The 20,671-nt window shown below is 54.6% G+C and overlaps 1 protein-coding gene across 1 annotated transcript; it reads right to left on the bottom strand.

Annotated features, from left to right (window-relative positions):
• Positions 1 to 588: 588 nt before the first annotated feature.
• AHNAK (AHNAK nucleoprotein) lies at positions 589 to 19,600 on the bottom strand. Its single transcript, XM_054725013.1, has 6 exons — positions 19,547 to 19,600; positions 19,440 to 19,508; positions 19,016 to 19,172; positions 18,449 to 18,636; positions 16,929 to 17,345; positions 589 to 16,181 (listed from the first exon to the last, which is right to left on the bottom strand). Exons 3-6 carry the CDS (start codon positions 19,170 to 19,172, stop codon positions 1,398 to 1,400), a joined length of 15,546 nt encoding a protein of 5,181 aa, XP_054580988.1. The 5' UTR covers positions 19,440 to 19,508; positions 19,547 to 19,600; the 3' UTR covers positions 589 to 1,397.
• Positions 19,601 to 20,671: the final 1,071 nt, after the last annotated feature.

Below are 20,671 nucleotides of genomic sequence, written 5' to 3'. Positions count from 1 at the left end.
GCCGAGGGCACTACCCACTGCCCAGCAACGCCCAGCATGAGGGCACTTCCTACAAGGCTCCCGCCACGCGCTGTCTGCAGAGCTGGGAGGACACCTGGCATCAAGTTTTGCCCTAAGAGGGACCAGAAGGAACCTCAGGGACGTCCTCATACAAGATCAGCACCTACTGCAGCGGAGACGGAGGCCGGGCAGGTGACGAGGTCAGGCAACAGGCCTCCCAGCAGAGCCGCAGTGAGCCAGACCCTTCTCCCGCACCTGTACCGCCTTCTACCAACTCAGACCCGTCTCTGAATCTGAGTTCATATCCGAGGCGGCAAAGGTGAGGAGTGGGGCGTGGGGGGGGGGGGGGCTGCCTGCCAGCGGACCAGGCCTCCCCCGACTTCTCAGCGACGGTGCGCCAGCCTCGCCAGGAGCATCAAGAACCCCGCCCACTGCCCGTTACTGGACCAGTGATGCCGGGCGGACCCGGACCCGGACCCGGACCCGGTGGGCACTGTCGGACCCGGACCCGGACCCGGTGGGCACTGTGGGGGCTGGTGCGCAGCTCCTGGGGCTTCCTCCCCCAAGGCAATGCAGAGGCGCAGACGGTCAGGTTAATAAACAGCTTTATTTGCCTTTGACAGCATCGATTTTCTTACATTCTTAATTAAGTTGCCATTAAAGTGCGGGGGGGGGGGGGAGTTCTTAATCATGGTAACATTTGTTAAAAGAAATCAGAACGAGTATGAGGAACAGGGTGGCCGTGAAGAAAACACTCCCCTTACCAGGCCCAGGACGGCAGCCCTGGCGCTGAACCGGGGGTCAGCCCATCTGCCCACAGATCCTCGCTCCCTCTCACCGTGGGGGGACAGCACCGCTAAGGGTTTCTGCAGAGAACACCCCCACGCCCAGCCTGCCCGCTCCTCTCGGCCACCTTGGGGTGTCTGCTGTGTGAGCGGACCCAATCTTAGAAGAAATGGAGGTCTGGTTCCCTTGACTGCCTTCTACCCCACCCCCCCTCACTAACAAAAACCCGCCAAGTCGTTACAATGAAAAAGGAAGTGGGTTCCCAACGACCCCAACACTACCCACGTCCAGTAAAAACAAGGATAATAAGCACAAAGCCTGCGTAGGAAACGGGAGTTCTCAGCGTTCAATGCAAAAAAATAAAATAAAAAAAGAAATCTTAAGGCAAATACTGCTGACTCTGCCCGCGGCCGGCCAAGCCGGGACTCTCGGACGTCGGAAGCGCCCGGGCCCAGGGCGGCGGCTGGCCGGCCCCTGCCCTGCGAGCCAGCTCTGTGCCCCGCCGCCGCCGAGGCTGCGGGCGTGCTGCTCGCCGGAGGGTATACACAAACACGCCCAAAGCTGTGTGTTCTTCCACATGTATGTACACAGCACGTATGTACACAGGCCGGCTACTCTTTCTTGGTGGAAACCACCAGCTCCACCTCGGGAAGCTGGATGCCGACCTTCGTCCCGCTGTCGTTGCTGGAAGAGGAGGACAGCCGGGACTTCTTAGAGGCCAAGGACACTCCGCTCCCCTGTAACTTGCCCGCCTCGTCATCACTGCCAGTCACCTCGTAATGACCTTTGCTCTTTGACCCTAATCCACCAAAGGTACCAAATTTCAGCTTCCCGTGTTTCCCTTTGACCTTTCCGCCTTCCAGCGACACGTCGCCGCCTTCGAACTCCAGAGTCCCGGTCGGGGTGGTCGGCGCCGAGAACTCTCTCTCGTCGCTGAAGGAGTTGGAGCGGTGCCGCGGCTTCTTGCTTTTAAAGAAGGAGAACTTGGCTTTGGGTGACGAGGCCTCGGCCTCGGCCTCTCCCTCCAGAGAGCCCAGGCTGGCCTTGGAGCTCTTCAGGTCCCCCTTGGACCCCGAGATGGAAGCTTCTGGCGAGCCGGTGGCGCCGCCTTTCCCTTTCTGTTTGGAGAAAGTGAACTTGGGCATTTTGATTTTGGACTTCTTAAGTTTGACGTCGGCCTCTTCCCACTCGACCTCTCCGGCACCAGCCTGGCCGCCGGCCTCCCCTTTAGGGAAATTGATATCCACCCCCACTTCTCTGCCCACCAGCTCGCGGCCAGTGGTGAACTTGGGGATTTTCATCTTAGGGAATGTTACTTTTCCAGATGTGCTTTCCAAGTGACCTTGCGGCCCGGACACGCTCAGCCCAGGACCCTGGAGTCCGATCTGGCCTCCTTTCCCTCCTCCTTCCGCCTTTGGTCCTGAGAAATGAAGTCCGCCCGCCAACGTGGGTGCACCCAGGTTGAGAGCGGAAACCTGGGGGCCTTTCCACTCGGCCCCAGAACCTTTGGCGCTCAGGTGCCCTTCCCCCAGGCTGATGTCCGGGGCGCTGACACCCCCTGAAACATCCACACCTCCTTGGATTTTCGGGCCCTTCAAGCTGACACCGAGATCGGACTCGGGAGACGCCACAGTGAACGAAGGTCCTTTCACGCTGATGTCGGGAGCGGCCCCGTGGACACCCGTCCCCGAACCTTTCAGGCCGCCTTTGATTTCGGGGCCAGAGACCTGCCCCGTGGGGAGTCTCACCTTCCCCCCCTGCAGCTCCAGACCACACGCGGGGGCCTTCACGCCAGGCATGTGCAGGCTCCCTTTCCCTTTTGGTCCTTCCAAGCACAAGTCCACATCCGGGGCCGAGATTTGAGGCCCTTTCAAGTTGAGGCCCCCGAGGTTCACATCCACGCCTGGCCCCTTCAGCTCTCCAGTAACCTGGGGCCCCTTGATGTTCATGTCCAAGTCGGACCCCGGAGTGGAGATGCCAAACTGGGGCAGCTTCATTTGGGGAAATTTGATGCCGCCTTCAGGTGCCTCCCAGCTGAGGTCAGGGGCACCTACTGATACTTTAGGGCCCTTGACGTCACCAGAGACAGCCAGGTCTCCCTTCACGCTTGGTCCTTTCAAGTTCAGGTCGAGGTCAGGTCCAGAGACTTTTGGCATCGAGAGGTTCACTGAAGGCAAGTCTACCCTCGGCCCCTTCAGAGACACGTCCGGCCCTTCGAGCTTAACGTCCGGTGCACTCACGCCTCCTTCCAGCGAGGGCAGCTGGGCCTGGACCTCGGCTCCCCCACCCTCCACTTTCACGCCGGGGACGCCGATCTTGGGCATCGAAAACTTGGGGAACTTGATTTTCGCGTCCGGGCCTTGCAGATCTAGGTCTGGGCCTTCCAGTCCCACACTGGGGACGTCGCCCTGGATCTTTGGTCCTTTCAAGCTAACGTTCACATCGGGGATGGAGACCTGAGGGGCAGAAACGCCGAAGGACGGCGCTCTGACGTGAGCATCGGGGCCTTCGAGGTGGATGTCCGGGGCGTCCACGTTTGCCTGCAGCCTGGGGCCCTTCAGGTGACCCTCGATGTGGGGCCCGGAGACATCCACGCCGGGCACCTTGATCGTGGGCGCCTTCAGCTTGACGTCAGGACCTTCCAGGTTAATCCCTGGCGAGGAAACGTCCAGGTCGCACGCCTGGATTTCGCCCTCCATTTTGGGGCTAGGGAGGGAGGCCTCCGCTCGAAATTTGGATGATTTAAGGTCAAACTCCACATCGGGGAAGTACATCTTCCCAAACATAGGCTTCTTGGTCTTGGGGGATTTCACATCGACCTTCAGTGTGGCATCCGGCCCCGCCACGTTCACGTCTACGTCGGGAGCCTTGAGACTGGCATCCATTTCGCCGCCAGGAACATTCAAATCAAACCCTTGTTTCTTGGTTTTAATTTTGGGGCCGCTCATGTGGATCTTGGGCATCTTGAACTTACTTTTCTTGCCCTTGCCGCCGACACTGATGTCAGGAGTCTCGGCGCTGAGCTCTGCCTCAGGAACAGTCACCTCGGCCGACGGGGACTTGAAGTCGGCCTTGGGGCTTTTGGCCCCAAATCCAAACTTGGGTTTCTTAACTTTGGGAATTTTGACATCTGGCCCCTCAAGGTTAACATCTGGGCCCTCCATGTGTACATCTAAGGTCGGAGCTTCTAAGTCAACTTTAGGCCCCTTAAGGTCCAGTTCGCTGCCTTCTAATTTGGGACCAGAAATTCCAATTTTGGGTGTCTTGAGATGCAAATCAACATCAGGAACAGTGACTTTAGGGGCAGATATATCCAGTGACGGCATCTTCAAATGTGGGCCACTGAGTTTGGCATCGGGGCCTTCAAACTCCAGACCTGGACCTTTAAAGTCTACTTCTGGGCCTTTGAAAGAACCTTCCATCTTAGGAACAGACACATCAAAATCTCCTTTGACTTTGGGTCCCTTCAAATCTAGGTCAACATCAGGCATGGAGATTTTGGGAGCTTTGATGTTTATCTCAGGCATCTTGAACTTGGGACCCTTCAGTTTTGCGTCTGGACCTTCAATATTCACATCTGGAACATCAATGTCCATCTTAGGTCCTGAGACATCAAAGTCAGCCCTGGGCAAGTTCACGTCTACTTCTGGGCCCTCTCCTTTGAAGCCTGGCATGCTGAACTTGGGCATTTTCACTTTGGGCATCTTCAGGTGCCAGTCGGGACCATGAACATCCACATCAGGGACATCGATGTCCACTTTGGGCCCTTTCATGTCCATTCCAGGGCCCTTGAGGTCACCTTCCACCTTAGGCAGGGAAACATCCACATCGCCCTTCATTTTGGGGCCCTTCAGGTTCAGATCAAGGTCAGGCATGGAGATCTTAGGAGCTTTGATGTTCATCTCAGGCATCTTGAACTTGGGACCCTTCAGTTTTGCATCTGGACCTTCGATATTCACATCTGGAACATCAATGTCCATCTTAGGTCCGGAGACATCGAAGTCAGCTTTGGGCAGGTTCACATCCACATCTGGGCCCTCTCCTTTGAAGCCAGGCATGCTGAACTTGGGCATTTTCACCTTGGGCATCTTCAGGTGCCAGTCGGGACCATGCACGTCCACATCAGGGACATCGATGTCCACTTTGGGGCCTTTGATGTCAAGTTCAGGGCCCTTGAGGTCCCCTTCCACTTTGGGCAGAGAAACGTCCACATCGCCCTTTACTTTAGGACCCTTCAGATTCAGGTCGACCTCAGGCATGGAGATCTTGGGTGCTTTGAGATGCAGGTCAGGCATTTTGAACTTGGGGCCCTTCAGTTTCCCTTCTGGGCCATGAATGTCAATGTCAGGAGTGTCTATGTCCAGCTTAGGGCCTTTAATATCCACTTTGGGGCCTTTCAGATCACCTTCCAGTTTAGGAACGGAAAGGTCCAAATCTCCTTTTACTTTAGGTCCTTTCAAGTTCAAATCAATGTCACTCATGGAGATTTGTGGGGTTTTGAAATGCACATCCGGCATCTTAAACTTGGGGCCTTTGAGTTTACCTTCAGGACCTTCAATGTCCACTTCTGGTCCTTTCAGATCACCTTCCACCTTAGGCAGTGAGAGGTCCACATCGCCCTTCGCCTTCGGCCCTTTCAGGCTTAAGTCAAAGTCAGGCATGGAGATCTTGGGGGCTTTGATGTTCATCTCGGGCATCTTGAACTTGGGGCCCTTCAATTTTGCATCCGGACCTTCGATATTCAGATCTGGGGTAGCAATATCCACTTTGGGGCCAGAGAGATCAATGTCAGCTTTAGGGAGGTTCACATCTACATCTGGGCCCTCTCCTTTGAAGCCAGGCATGCTGAACTTGGGCATTTTCACCTTGGGCATCTTCAGGTGCCAGTCGGGACCATGAACATCCACATCAGGGACATCGATGTCCACTTTAGGGCCTTTGATGTCAATTCCAGGGCCCTTGAGGTCACCTTCCACCTTAGGCAGGGAAACATCCACATCACCCTTTACTTTGGGACCTTTCAGGTTCAAGTCAAGGTCAGGCATGGAGATCTTAGGAGCTTTGATGTTCATCTCAGGCATCTTGAATTTGGGGCCCTTCAGTTTTGCATCTGGACCTTCGATACTCACATCTGGAACATCAATGTCAGCTTTGGGCAGGTTCACATCTACATCTGGGCCCTCTCCTTTGAAGCCAGGCATGCTGAACTTGGGCATTTTCACCTTGGGCATCTTCAGGTGCCAGTCGGGACCATGCACGTCCACATCAGGGACATCGATGTCCACTTTGGGGCCTTTGATGTCAAGTTCAGGGCCCTTGAGGTCCCCTTCCACTTTGGGCAGAGAAACGTCCACATCGCCCTTTACTTTAGGACCCTTCAGATTCAGGTCGACCTCAGGCATGGAGATCTTGGGTGCTTTGAGATGCAGGTCAGGCATTTTGAACTTGGGGCCCTTCAGTTTCCCTTCTGGGCCATGAATGTCAATGTCAGGAGTGTCTATGTCCACCTTGGGTCCTGAGACATCAATGTCAGCCTTGGGCAGGTTCACATCCACTTCCGGGCCCTCTCCTTTGAAGCCTGGCATGCTGAACTTGGGCATTTTCACTTTGGGCATCTTCAGGTGCCAATCTGGGCCTTGAACGTCCACGTCTGGGACATCGATATCCACTTTGGGGCCTTTGATGTCAACTTCAGGGGCCTTTAAGTCACCTTCCACCTTAGGCAGAGAAACATCTACATCACCTTTCACCTTAGGACTTTTCAGATGCAAATCAAAGTCAGGCATGGAGATCTTGGGGGCCTTGATGTTCATCTCTGGCATCTTGAACTTGGGGCCCTTCAGTTTTGCATCCGGGCCTTCTAGATTGACATCTGGAATTTCAACATCTACTTTGGGTGCTGAGACATCAATATCAGCCTTGGGCAGGTTCACATCCACTTCCGGGCCCTCTCCTTTGAAGCCTGGCATGCTGAACTTGGGCATTTTCACTTTGGGCATCTTCAGGTGCCAGTCTGGGCCTTGAACATCCACATCTGGTGCATTAATGTCCACTTTGGGGCCCTTGATGTCAACTTCAGGGCCTTTCAGATCACCTTCCACATTAGGCAGGGAAACGTCCACATCTCCTTTGACCTTAGGACCTTTCAGATGCAAATCCAAATCAGGCATGGAGATCTTGGGGGCTTTGATGTTCATCTCCGGCATTTTGAACTTCGGACCTTTCAACTTTCCCTCAGGCCCCTCAATATTAATGTCAGGGCCTTCAATGTCCACTTTGGGTGCTGAGACATCAATGTCAGCCTTGGGCAGGTTCACATCCACTTCCGGGCCCTCTCCTTTGAAGCCAGGCATGCTGAATTTTGGCATTTTCACCTTTGGCATCTTCAGATGCCAGTCTGGGCCATGGACGTCCACATCAGGGGCATTAATGTCCACTTTTGGACCCTTGATGTCAACCTCAGGGCCTTTCAGATCCCCTTCAATCTTGGGAAGAGAAACGTCCATATCACCCTTCACCTTGGGGCCTTTCAGGTTTAAGTCAATGTCAGGCATGGAGATCTTGGGAGCCTTCAGGTGCATCTCTGGCATCTTGAATTTGGGGCCCTTCAATTTCCCCTCTGGGCCTTCAATGTTAATGTCAGGAGTGTCAATGTCCACTTTGGGGCACTTGATGTCCACCTCAGGGCCCTTTAGGTCACCTTCCACTTTGGGCAAAGACACGTCTACATCACCCTTCATTTTGGGGCCCTTCAGGTTCAGATCAATGTCAGGCATGGAGATTTGGGGAGCTCTGATGTTCATCTCAGGCATCTTGAACTTGGGGCCCTTCAGTTTCGCATCTGGACCTTCGATACTCACATCGGGAACATCAATGTCAGCCTTGGGCAGGTTTATATCCACTTCTGGGCCCTCTCCTTTGAAGCCTGGCATGCTGAACTTGGGCATTTTCACCTTAGGCATCTTGAGGTGCCAGTCTGGGCCATGGACGTCTACATCAGGGGCATTAATATCCACTTTGGGCCCTTTGATATCAATCCCTGGACCTTTCAGATCTCCTTCCACTTTGGGCAGAGAAACATCCACATCACCTTTTACCTTGGGACCCTTCAGATTTAAATCAATGTCAGGCATGGAGATCTTGGGAGCTTTAATATTCATGTCAGGCATCTTGAGTTTGGGACCTTTTAAGCCTCCTTCTAGACCTTCCACACTGATTTCTGGGCCCTCAATGTCCATTTTGGGAGCCTCTATGTTGATATCTCCTTTTGGCAGATCCACAGACATATCTGGCCCTTCTGCTTTTAAGCCAGGCACACCAAACTTGGGCATTTTCATCTTGGGCATTTTCAAATTCCAGTCTGGACCATGAACATCCACATCAGGTGCATCAAGATGGACTTCTGGTGCCTTAACATCCACTTGGGGTCCTTTAAAGTCGCCTTCTAAATCAGGGCCTGCAACATTTAGGTCTCCTTTGACTTTAGGAGACTTAAGATTTAACTCTACATCAGGCATAGAAACTTTAGGAGATGAGATACTCAGGAAAGGCATTTTGAACTTGGATCCTTTTACTTTTCCTTGGACTTCAACATCAGGAGCATTGATGTCAACTTTGGGGCCTGTCACATCAATATCTGGCTTTTTAACTTTGACATCCACCTCAGGTGTCTGGACTTTGGAGCCGGAAAAGTTAAATTTGGGAAGCTTAAAACGAGATTTCTTTGACTTGCCTTCAATATTGAGCTTAGGACCAGAAATGTCCACTTCTGGGCCCTTTACATCCAACTTAGGAGCTTTAATGTCACCTTCTAATTTGGGCCCAGAAACATCAACCTCTCCCTTAAGCTTTGAACCTTTCAAATTCAGGTCAATTTCTGGCATGGAGATCTTGGGCATGTTTACATGCATGTCAGGCATCTTCACTTTTGGGCCTTTCAGTTTGCCTTCTGGACCATGAATGTCAACAGCTGGAGCATCTAAATCTATCTTCGGGCCCTTGATGTCAAGAGCAGGCCCTTTCAAATCACCTTCTACATTTGGAAGTGAAACATCCACCTCTCCTTTCATTTTAGGGCCTTTAAGATTAAGGTCCAAATCTGGCATTGATATCTTAGGAGCTTTGATGTTCATCTCTGGCATCTTGAACTTGGGGCCCTTCAGTTTTGCATCTGGACCTTCGATATTCACATCTGGAACATCAATGTCCACCTTGGGTCCTGAGACATCGAAGTCAGCTTTGGGCAGGTTCACATCCACTTCCGGGCCCTCTCCTTTGAAGCCAGGCATGCTGAACTTGGGCATTTTCACCTTGGGCATCTTCAGGTGCCAGTCGGGACCATGCACATCCACATCTGGGACATCGATGTCCACTTTAGGGCCTTTAATATCCACTTCAGGAACTTTAATCTCACCTTCCACTTTTGGTAAAGACACGTCCACATCACCCTTCACTTTGGGGCCTTTCAGGTTAAGATCAATGTCAGGCATGGAGATCTTGGGGGCTTTGATGTTCATATCTGGCATCTTGAACTTGGGGCCCTTCAGTTTTGCATCCGGGCCTTCTAGATTGACATCAGGACCTTCAATGTCCACCTTGGGTCCAGAGACACTGATGTCGGCCTTGGGCAGGTTCACATCCACTTCCGGGCCCTCTCCTTTGAAGCCTGGCATGCTGAACTTGGGCATTTTCACCTTGGGCATCTTCAGGTGCCAGTCTGGGCCGTGAACATCCACATCTGGGACATCAACATCCACTTTGGGGCCCTTGATGTCAACTTCAGGGCCTTCAACTTTAGGCAGAGAAACGTCCACATCACCCTTTACTTTGGGACCTTTCAAATGCAAATCAAAGTCTGGCATGGAGATCTTGGGGGCCTTGATGTTCATCTCAGGCATCTTAAACTTGGGACCCTTCAGCTTTCCTTCTGGTCCTTCAATGTTAACATCAGGGCCCTCAATGTCTACCTTGGGTCCAGTTACATCAATGTCAGTCTTGGGGAGGTTCACATCCACTTCTGGGCCCTCTCCTTTGAAGCCAGGCATGCTGAACTTTGGCATTTTCATCTTGGGCATTTTCAAGTGCCAGTCTGGGCCATGAACGTCCACATCTGGGACATCAATGTCCACTTTGGGGCCTTTGAGGTCAACTTCAGGGCCTTTCAGATCTCCCTCTACCTTAGGACCTGTGACATCCATATCTCCTTTTATTTTTGGTCCTGTTAGATTAAGATCAATATCTGGCATGGATATCTTCGGTGTCTTAAAATGCATATCAGGCATCTTAAATTTTGGACTTTTCCACTTTCCTTCAGGTCCTTCAATATTCACATCAGGACATTCAAGGTCCACTTTGGGTGCTGAGACATCGATGTCGGCTTTGGGCAGGTTCACATCCACTTCCGGGCCCTCTCCTTTGAAGCCTGGCATGCTGAACTTGGGCATTTTCACTTTGGGCATCTTCAGATGCCAGTCTGGGCCTTGAACATCCACATCTGGGGCATCAATGTCCACTTTGGGGCCCTTGATGTCAACTTCAGGGCCTTCAACTTTAGGCAGAGAAACGTCCACATCACCCTTTACTTTGGGACCTTTCATATGCAAATCAAAGTCAGGCATGGAGATCTTGGGGGCATGGAAGTGCATTTCCGGCATCTTGAACTTAGGGCCCTTGAGTTTTCCTTCTGGGCCCTCAATGCTCACATCTGGGGCTTCAATGTCAACCTTGGGTCCAGAGATGTCAATGTCAGCCTTGGGCAGGTTCACATCCACTTCAGGGCCCTCTCCTTTGAAGCCTGGCATGCTGAACTTGGGCATTTTCATCTTGGGCATCTTCAGGTGCCAGTCTGGGCCTTGAACGTCCACATCTGGGGCATCAATGTCCACTTTGGGGCCCTTGAAGTCACCTTCCACCTTAGGCAGGGAAATGTCTGCGTCTCCTTTGACCTTAGGGCCTTTCAAATGTAAATCTACATCAGGCATGGAAATCTTTGGGGCTTTGATGTTCATCTCTGGCATCTTAAATTTAGGCCCCTTGATTTTTCCCTCTGGACCCTCAATGCTTACATCTGGGGCTTCAATGTCAACCTTGGGTCCTGAGACATCCATGTCAGCCTTGGGAAGATTCACATCCACTTCTGGGCCCTCTCCTTTGAAGCCAGGCATGCTGAACTTGGGCATTTTCATCTTGGGCATCTTCAGGTGCCAGTCTGGGCCATGAACTTCAGGAGCACTTATGTCTACTTTGGGGCTCTTGACGTTCACATCTGGTACTTGAATTTTACCTTCTACTTCAGGCACAGACACATCGACATCCCCCTTGATTTTCGGTCCTTTCAGATTTAGGTCCACATCAGGCATAGATATATTTGGGGCTTTGAAATGCATGTCAGGCATCTTGAATTTGGGGCCTTTCAATTTGCCCTCTGGTCCCTCAATGTCTATATCTGGCCCACTGAGGTCACCTTTGAGGTCGCCTTCCAACTTGGGAACATCTACATCCACCTCTCCCTTGATCTTGGGGCTTTTTAAGTGTAGATTAATGTCTGGCATGGAGATTTTAGGAGTTTTAAAATGCATGTCTGGCATCTTGAATTTAGGACTTTTCCATTTGCCATCTGGGCCTTCCACAGCTACATCTGGCATGTCAACATCCAATTTGGGGCCCTTAACATCCAATTCTGGACCCTTTAACTCTCCTTCCATCTTTGGGACTGAAACATCAAAGTCTCCTTTCATTTTAGGCCCCTTTAAGTTGAAGTCAACATCAGGCATGGAGATCTTGGGGGCATGGAAGTGCATGTCCGGCATCTTGAACTTGTGGCCCTTCAGCTTCCCTTCTGGTACCTCAAGGCTCACATCTGGGCCTTCAATGTCAACCTTGGGTCCAGAGATGTCAATATCAGCCTTGGGCAGGTTCACATCCACTTCTGGGCCCTCTGCTTTGAAGCCAGGCATGCTGAACTTGGGCATTTTCATCTTGGGCATCTTCAGGTGCCAGTCCGGTCCATGCACATCCACATCTGGGACATCAACGTCCACTTTGGGCCCTTTGATGTCCACATCTGGCACTTTCATCTCACCTTCTATCTTGGGCACAGAGACATCCACATCCCCTTTGACCTTGGGGCTTTTCAAGTGTAAGTCCACATCAGGCATGGAGATCTTGGGGGTCTTAAAGTGCATGTCAGGCATCTTAAACTTGTGCCCTTTCAACTTTGCATCAGGACATTCGAGATCAACATCAGGCACTTCCACATCCACGCTGGGACCCTTCAAATCTCCCTCCAATTTCGGCACAGACACATCCACATCCCCCTTGACCTTGGGGCCTTTCAAGTGTAAGTCCACATCAGGCATGGAGATCTTGGGGGCCTTAAAGTGCATGTCAGGCATCTTGAACTTGTGGCCCTTCAGCTTCCCTTCTGGTACCTCAAGGCTCACATCTGGGCCTTCAATGTCAACCTTGGGTCCGGAGATGTCAATATCAGCCTTGGGCAGGTTCACATCCACTTCTGGGCCCTCTCCTTTGAAGCCAGGCATGCTGAACTTGGGCATTTTCATCTTTGGCATCTTCAGGTGCCAGTCCGGTCCATGCACATCCACATCTGGGACATCAACGTCCACTTTGGGTCCTTTGATGTCCACATCTGGCACTTTCATCTCACCTTCTATCTTGGGCACAGACACATCCACGTCCCCTTTGACCTTGGGGCCTTTCAAGTGTAAGTCCACATCAGGCATGGAGATCTTGGGGGCCTTGAAATGCATATCAGGCATCTTAAACTTGTGTCCTTTCAACTTTGCATCAGGACATTCGAGATCAACATCAGGCACTTCCACATCCACGCTGGGACCCTTCAAATCTCCCTCCAATTTCGGCACAGACACATCGACATCCCCCTTGACCTTGGGGCCTTTCAAGTGTAAGTCCACATCAGGCATGGAGATCTTGGGGGCCTTGAAGTGCATGTCAGGCATCTTAAACTTGTGTCCTTTCAACTTTGCATCAGGACATTCAATATCAATATCTCCAACATCCACATCCACCTTAGGGGCTTTCACATCTATTTCAGGAACTTTCAAGTCTCCTTCCACTTTAGGAAGGGAAACATCAACATCTGTTTTCAGTTTAGGAGCTTTCAGATTAAGTCCAACATCAGGCATAGAAATTTTGTGTGTCTGTATATTCATGCTTGGCATCTTGAACTTGGGACCCTTTAGTTTCCCCTCTGGACCTTCAAGAGTCACATCTGGAGCATTAATGTCCATCTTGGGTCCAGAGACATTAATGTCGGCTTTGGGCAGGTTCACATCCACTTCAGGGCCCTCTCCTTTGAAGCCTGGCATGCTGAACTTGGGCATTTTCACCTTGGGCATCTTCAGGTGCCAGTCTGGGCCATGAGCTCCCATGTCTGGTGCGTTAATGTCTACTTTGGGACCTTTAATGTTGACATCAGGAGTTTGTATCTCTCCTTCTACTTTTGGGACAGTCACGTCATAATCTGTTTTCACTTTAGGACCTTTCAAATGCAAACCAACATCTGGTATGGGTATCTTCTGAGGCTTTATATTCATTTCTGGCATCTTAAATTTAGGACCTTTTAGTTTTGCATCTGGGCCTTCAATGTTCACATCTGGGACTTCAACATCCACCTTGGGTCCTGAGACATCAAAGTCAGCCTTGGGTAAGTTCACATCCACTTCTGGGCCCTCTCCTTTAAAACCTGGCATGCTGAACTTGGGCATTTTCACCTTGGGCATCTTCAGGTGCCAGTCTGGGCCATGAATATCCACATCTGGAGCACTGATGTCAGCTTTGGGCCCTTTAAGGTTGACATCTGGCACTTTTATTTCACCTTCTACATCAGGCAAAGACACATCCACATCTCCTTTCAGTTTTGGTCCCTTAAGATTCAAGTTCACATCAGGCATGGAGACCTTGGGAGTCTTGAAGTGCATGTCAGGCATCTTAAACTTTGGACCCTTCAGCTTCCCTTCTGGTCCCTCAAGGCTCACATCTGGAGCTTCAATGTCAACCTTGGGTCCAGAGATGTCAATGTCAGCCTTGGGCAGGTTCACATCCACATCTGGGCCCTCTCCTTTGAAGCCAGGCATGCTGAACTTGGGCATTTTCATCTTGGGCATCTTCAGGTGCCAGTCCGGTCCATGCACATCCACATCTGGGACATCAACGTCCACTTTGGGTCCTTTGATGTCCACATCTGGCACTTTCATCTCACCTTCTATCTTGGGCACAGACACATCCACATCCCCTTTGACCTTGGGGCCTTTCAAGTGTAAGTCCACATCAGGCATGGAGATCTTGGGGGCCTTGAAATGCATATCAGGCATCTTGAACTTGGGACCCTTCAGCTTCCCTTCTGGTCCCTCAAGGCTCACATCTGGAGCTTCAACGTCAACCTTGGGTCCGGCGATGTCAATGTCAGCCTTGGGCAGGTTCACATCCACTTCTGGGCCCTCTGCTTTGAAACTAGGCATGCTGAACTTCGGCATTTTCATCTTGGGCATTTTCAGGCTCCAGTCTCCACCTTGTGCTTCCACATCTGGTGCTTTAATGTCTACGCTGGGCCCTTTGAGGTCCACGTCTGGAACTGTCATCTCACCTTCTATTTTTGGTGCGGACATCTCTAGATTTCCTTTCACTTTGGGTCCTTTAAGATTGAGGTCAACATCTGGCAGAGTCATCTTAGGAGCTTTGAAGTGCATCTCAGGCATCTTAAACTTGGGGCCTTTCAACTTCCCTTCAGGTCCCTCAAGGCTCAGATCTGGAGCACTAACATCTACCTTGGGTGCAGAAAGGTCTACATCAGCTTTGGGCAGGTTCACATCCAATTCTGGACCCTCTCCTTTGAGGCTGGGCATGGTAAATTTGGGCATTTTCATCTTGGGCATCTTCAGGTTCCAATCAGGACCATGAACTTCAACATCTGGTGCACTGACATCTACTTTTGGCCCTTTCAGGTCACCTTCCAGCTTTGGCACCGTAATATCATATTCTCCCTTTACCTTGGGCCCTTTCATATGCAAGTCCACCTCAGGCATGGAGATCTTGGGGGCCTTGATGTTCATCTCAGGCATCTTAAACTTGGGACCCTTCAGCTTTCCTTCAGGTCCTTCAATATTCACATCTGGAATGTCAACATCCATCTTGGGTCCTGAGATGCCAATGTCAGCTTTAGGCAGGTTCACCCCCATTTCTGGGCCCTCTGCTTTGAAGCCAGGCACGCTGAACTTGGGCATTTTCATTTGGGGCATCTTCAAGTTCCAGTCTGGGCCTTGAACGTCCACATCTGGAACATCAATGCCAACTCTGGCACTTTTAAGTTCAACATCAGGAACTTTCATCTCACCTTCAGCCTTTGGCACCGTAACATCGTATTCTCCTTTTACACTAGGGCCTTTCAAATGTAAGTCCACATCGGGCATGGAGATCTTCGGGGCTTTGACATTCATCTCAGGCATCTTAAATTTGGGTCCTTTCAATTTTCCTTCTGGTCCCTCAATCCTCACATCCGGAGCGCTGACATCTACCTTGGGCCCGGAAATGTCCACATCAGGCTTGGGCAGGTTCACATCCACTTCTGGGCCCTCTGCTCTGAACCCTGGCACACTGAACTTGGGCATTTTCATCTTGGGCATCTTCAGATGCCATTCTGGGCCGTGAACATCCACGTCGGGGGCATTGATGTCCACCTGGGGGCCTTTCAGTTCCCCTTCAAGTTTAGGTGCCGATACATCGTACCCTCCTTTCACCGTGGGGCCTTTCACGTGCAGATCTACGTCAGGCATGGAGACCTTTGGTGTCTTGACACTCACTTCAGGCAACTTAACATCAGGGCCTTTCAGTCTGCCCCCCAGGCCTCCTATGCTGACATCGGGAGCTTCCACGTTGACCTTGGGCCCCGTAACACTGACATCTCCTTTGGGTAGATTTACGTCTACATCTGAGCCTTCCCCTTTGACTCCTGGAGTGCTGAACTTGGGCATTTTCATCTTGGGCATTTTCAGGTTCCATTCTGGGCCATGAAGTTCCACATCTGGGGCACCGACATCCACTTTGGGGCCTTTGACATCAACTTCGGGGACTCTGACTTTCCCTTCGACTTTGGGGAGCGTGACATCTACACCCCCTTTCCCTTTAGGTGCAGCCACATTTAAGTCTACATCTGCCATGGAGATGCTGCAGGTTCCCGTTTTCCCAGGAGGACCGCTCAGCTTGGGTCCTGCCAGGGTCCCCTCTAGGCTGGGTGACTCTATGTCCACTTTGGAGCCTTTAACTGCCACTTGAGGGCCTTTGACGTCGCCTTGCATTCCCGGAGCGGAAACCTTAACATCTCCTCTCAGTTTGGAGGACCCGAGGGTCAGATCCACATCCTGCATGGAGATTTTAGGTTTCTGAATAATCATTTCAGGAGTCTTGACTTTAGGACCCTTCAGCTTCCCTTCCAGCCCCCCAGGAGCAACCTCGGGCAGGCTGACGCCCCCCGAGACCCCAGGAAGAGTCGTGTCACCTGTGGGCAGTGTCACGTCAATCCCAGTTCCCTCTCCCTTAGAGCCTGACACAGAGAATTTGGGAGCTTTCATCCTGGGCGTGTTGAGTTTGCCTCCAGGCCCATGAATATCAACATCAGGGCCTTGACCTTGCACCTGGGGGCCGGTGATGGTGCCCTTGATTTTGGGAGCAGAGATGTCCACCCCGATGCTCCCCTGTGGCTTGGCACCTTTCAGGCCTAGGTCTCCCTCAAATGATGGCCCAGTAATTTGGGGGCCCTTCAGCTTCCCCTGAGCCGTGGCACAGGGAGCACCACCGACTTCCAGCTGAGGGGCCTGGCTGCTCCCACCGATGGCCATGCCCTTGTGCCCCACAGAGAACGCAGGTGCAGAAACACTCCACGCTGCCTCTGGGGCCTGGGGCCGGGGGCCTGTGGAGACACCGAATTTTGGCATCTTCATGGTGGGAATTTTAATTTTCCCATTATTGTCACTCTCAGGAGATGGGCCCTGAACCTCTACTGCCCCACCACCAAGAGAAGACGAAATGCCCACTCCTGGACCGTGGGCCCCCCCTCTGCCACCCAAGTCCAAGCCCTTCTCACGGACACTGATGTCTGGGCTTCCCACCTTTATCCCAGGCACCGTGACCTGCAGCTTCGCGTGGTCAGCACCATGGAGCTCTGGTCCCGAAGCGGCAATGGAGCCTGCGCGCATGTCCACGGCAGAGCCTGTGGTCGGAGACACGGCCCCCGAGCCCGAGGGCAGTCTGATCACCGTCTTCCCAGACTGGGTCTCCACATCCACAGTGGAGATCTCGGTCAGCTCATGCCGTGGAATCTTGATCTTGAACTCAGGGCTGCTGATGTCGATGTCCTTGGCTCCTTCCCGGCCCGTCACATCCACCGTGTAGGCCGTGACCCTTCTAGTCACCGTGATGGTGCGGCTCTGGGTCTCCCCAGGGTCCCCCTCCACGCCGTCCTCCGACTTCAGCCGGGGCTTGATCTTCGTGGCATAGATGCGCTGGTACTCCTCATCATCCCCGCTCTGCAGAGAGACATGCCCGGCAGAGGTTGCAACAGAGTCTGCCTGAGTTACCGAGGCCCGGCCGCAGCCCAGCCTTTTCCCAAAGAAGCCGGGACCAAAGCAGGGGTCCACGGAGCCTCCCGGGGCAGAGCACAGAGGGCTGACGGCCACATCACGGGAGGAAAACGAATTATGTGGGGAAACTCCGGTAAGCAAAAGCCATGGGGCGACGAGGGTGCAGACGACGGGACTGCCCGGTCTGGGAGGAGGAATTACAATCAACTCTAGACTCAAACCGGCCAGTCAAATACCCAGGACGCCTCTGGGCGACCAGCTCTGCACTGACTTCACCCTAAGGCTCTCGACTCTCAACTCCCTGGGGTGCCTGTTTAAGCAGGAGGGGGATCCTCCCTAGGATGCCCAGAAGCTGGGTTGAGAGTGGCTGTGCTTGGGCGAACTCCCCCTGCGAGCACCATTCTTTGATACATAAACAAGTCGTCAGAAGGAGCAGGGAATCGTCCCTCAGGCACTTTGCAGCCCAGCTTCTGACTCACGGTGAGCCCAGGCCTCTGGAAGTAGAAGAAGGTTCTGTGAGCGCTGGCCAGTGCGGCTCAGCTGTTTGAGCATCATCCCGTGCACCGAGAGGTCCCGGCTGGATTCCCGGTCAGGCTGCCTGGGTTGCAGCTCAGTCCCCAGTAGGAGGCGTGCAGGAGGCAGCCGATGGATGTTTCTCTCTCTCTCTCCACCTCCCTTCCTCTCTCTCTAAAATCAATAAAAAACATATTTAAAAAAGAAAAGAAAAACGTTCTGTGAGACAGAACTGGGCACCTGTGAAGTCATTTCAACGATTCTGGCGAAGCGTCTGGGACCCAGCAGCATGAGCGGGTCCCCAGGCTGTGGCACTCTGAGGAGACTGACGCTCAGGGGCCACATCAGCCACGTGCCACACGGGGAACAACCAGGAACAACCAGGCTGATTCAACGGAGAGTGCAGAGGGGTGGACTCAGGAGAAGGAATGGCAGGAGAGGCCCCGCAGGCAGGCAGAAGCCTCAGGCAGGGGGACCGGCAGGCGCAGGCGGCGTGGCGGGAGCTCAGGGCGCGGACGGGCCGGCGGGGCACTCACCAGAACCACTTCAGAGGTGCGGGAGCTGAAGACTTCGTGCGTCCAGGTCTGGCCCGGCTCGGGGGAGCGGTCCCCCTTCCGGTGCAGCTTCAGACCCACCGTGTGGTGGCCCATGGTACTCAGCAGCTGCGTCACCTCGCCCGACTGCAGGTTGTCGAAGTAGATGGTGGCACCCACAATCTGGTCCCCTGAGCCGGGAGGAACAAGAAGCGGGTCTCAGGAAAGCAACGCACACACATTTCGTGCATGCCCTGCCAGGCCGGTGTGGCAGTGCCCACCGTCCAGGAGAAAAAACTGAGACTTAGGTCAACGGAGGGGCCCAAAGTGGCAAGAGCTCGCGAGTGGGGGAGTTGAACTGATGGCGGTGTCTCCGCCCCGCCTCGCAGGCCCTCCTCCCCCGGACGCAGGGTGGGCAAGAGAAGGTAGGGCTTGGGGACTGACCATCCTGCAGGCACTGGGACCAGGCCCTCCACAGCCACGTGCCCACTTCTGCCTGCCCCCTGCCCTTCCCTCCACCACCCACGCCCACCCAGCCCAGCCCCCAGCCCACGCCCCGGGGGGACTCACCCTCCTTGACCACCCCCGTGCGGGCCGCAGGGGAGTTCTGCACGACCTCCTGCACGAAGACGCCGTCGTCCCTCTGGGCAATGGTCAGCCCGTGGGAGCCGCTGCCCTGCCAGTTGGGCAGCAGCAGCTCCCGCGTTGTCTCCTCCTCCTTCTCCATCTGGGACGAGGGAAGGGAATGAGCTCAAGACCGTGGGGCGCCAGGCGCGGCGCTGAGGGGTGAGGCGGCCGGGGGTCGAGGGTGGGTGAGCTCCCAGGGCGAGAAGCACCGTCTGCCGAGTGCCCTGCCCAGCGGAGACGCTCTAGGAGCAGCAGAGAAGACGGACAGGGGGCGCCACCGGCCCGGGAGGGGCCAGCCCCGGTGCCACCCGGGGGTCTCCACCCCCCCACCCCCACTGCCACCTCCCACCCCCTCCCTCCTGCTGACCTTTTGCAGGACTCGTTCAGCAGCGAAGGCCTTGCCGGGAGCCCGCCCCTCCTCCGGTCCTCTCCTCCGGTCCTCTCCTCCAGTCCTCTCCTCAGTCCTCTCCTCAGTCCTCTCCTCAGTCCTCTCCTCAGTCCTCTCCTCAGCCTCTCGCGGAGCCTCGGTCACACAGCCTAGGGGGGAGTTCACAATGAGGCTGGCTCGAACCCCGGCCAGCGGCCACACAGGCGACGGCTGGATGTTCTGTGGCCCAGGCTGGACCCTCGCTGCTGCCGTCCATTCCCTTCCGACGTGACTCAGCCCGGAGGCCCGGAGAGGGGCTCAGAGGAGGCTCTGCATCCTCCCCGCGGGGGGCCCTGGCCAAGCCCCTGCGCCTCTCTGACCCGCCCTTTCCCGCTGGTGAGACGGTGACACAGGATGTCGACGAGGATGGAGGGGAGAGCGTGCGAAGCTCTGCGCACAGGACCTCAGGACGGACACCGGCTTCAGGAGACGCCCCGGCCCCCACTGGCAGGTGGGAAGACACAGGCACAGGCCGCTGGCCCCAGGTCCCCGGTAAGGGAGCAAGTCTGCCTGGGCTCGGACCCAAATCTGTACTCCTTCCCCGGCACCCTACCCTCCCGGCACCCCGTCCTTCCCGGCACCCCGTCCTCCCCGGCACCCCGTCCCCCCGGCACCCCGTCCCCCCCGGCACCCCGTCCCCCCGGCACCCTGCTCCCCCCGGCACCCTGTCGTCCCCCCCCCCGCACCCCGTCCCCCCGGCACCCCGTCCCCCCGGCACCCCGTCCCCCCCGGCACCCCGTCCCCCCGGCACCCCGTCCCCCCGGCACCCCGTCCCCCCCGGCACCCCGTCCCCCGGCACCCTGTCCTACCAGGGCTGCAGCCCAAACCGGCAAACCTCAGAGCAGACACTCCTGGGCCCCAGCACCGGCGGCACCGGCAGGCCTGGGAGCAGGGTGGGGGGACAGTGACTGGGTCGCCCTGTCCAGCTCAGTCCTCAGGACCAGGGACCCTCGCCCTCGCCGCTGGGAGCTGAGCGCTGGCCCAGGCAGCAGCCGGACGAGGAAGCCCGGCCCCAGGCACTGGCCCGGCCCCAGAGGCTGGAGTCCAGCTGAGCGGCCGCGGGCCCGGTGAGTCAGGGCCCGGCTCTGCCCACGCCGGGCGGGGCCCGGCCCCCAGGTGCGGCCCCGGAGCACCGGCGCCCTGCGGCCCAGGAGGCGCGGGCAGCAGCCGAG

Source organism: Eptesicus fuscus, chromosome 13 (genome assembly GCF_027574615.1).
Source record: "Eptesicus fuscus isolate TK198812 chromosome 13, DD_ASM_mEF_20220401, whole genome shotgun sequence".
NCBI classification, from domain to species: domain Eukaryota; kingdom Metazoa; phylum Chordata; class Mammalia; order Chiroptera; family Vespertilionidae; genus Eptesicus; species Eptesicus fuscus.
This window is presented reverse-complemented; position numbering and strand designations above follow the sequence as displayed.

Bases quoted from the DNA above. Each gene is read 5' to 3' on its own strand.
- AHNAK (XM_054725013.1), bottom strand. From the start codon at position 19,172: ATGGAGAAGGAGGAGGAGACAACGCGGGAGCTGCTGCTGCCCAACTGG. The intron at 18,637-19,015 runs GTGAGTCCCCCC...CTCCCGGCTCAG, and splicing joins CACGGGGGTGGTCAAGGAGG to GGGACCAGATTGTGGGTGCC. The intron at 16,182-16,928 runs GTGGGAAGCCCA...ATCTCCATGCAG, and splicing joins TCACGGTGCCTGGGATAAAG to GATGTGGATCTGACCCTCGG.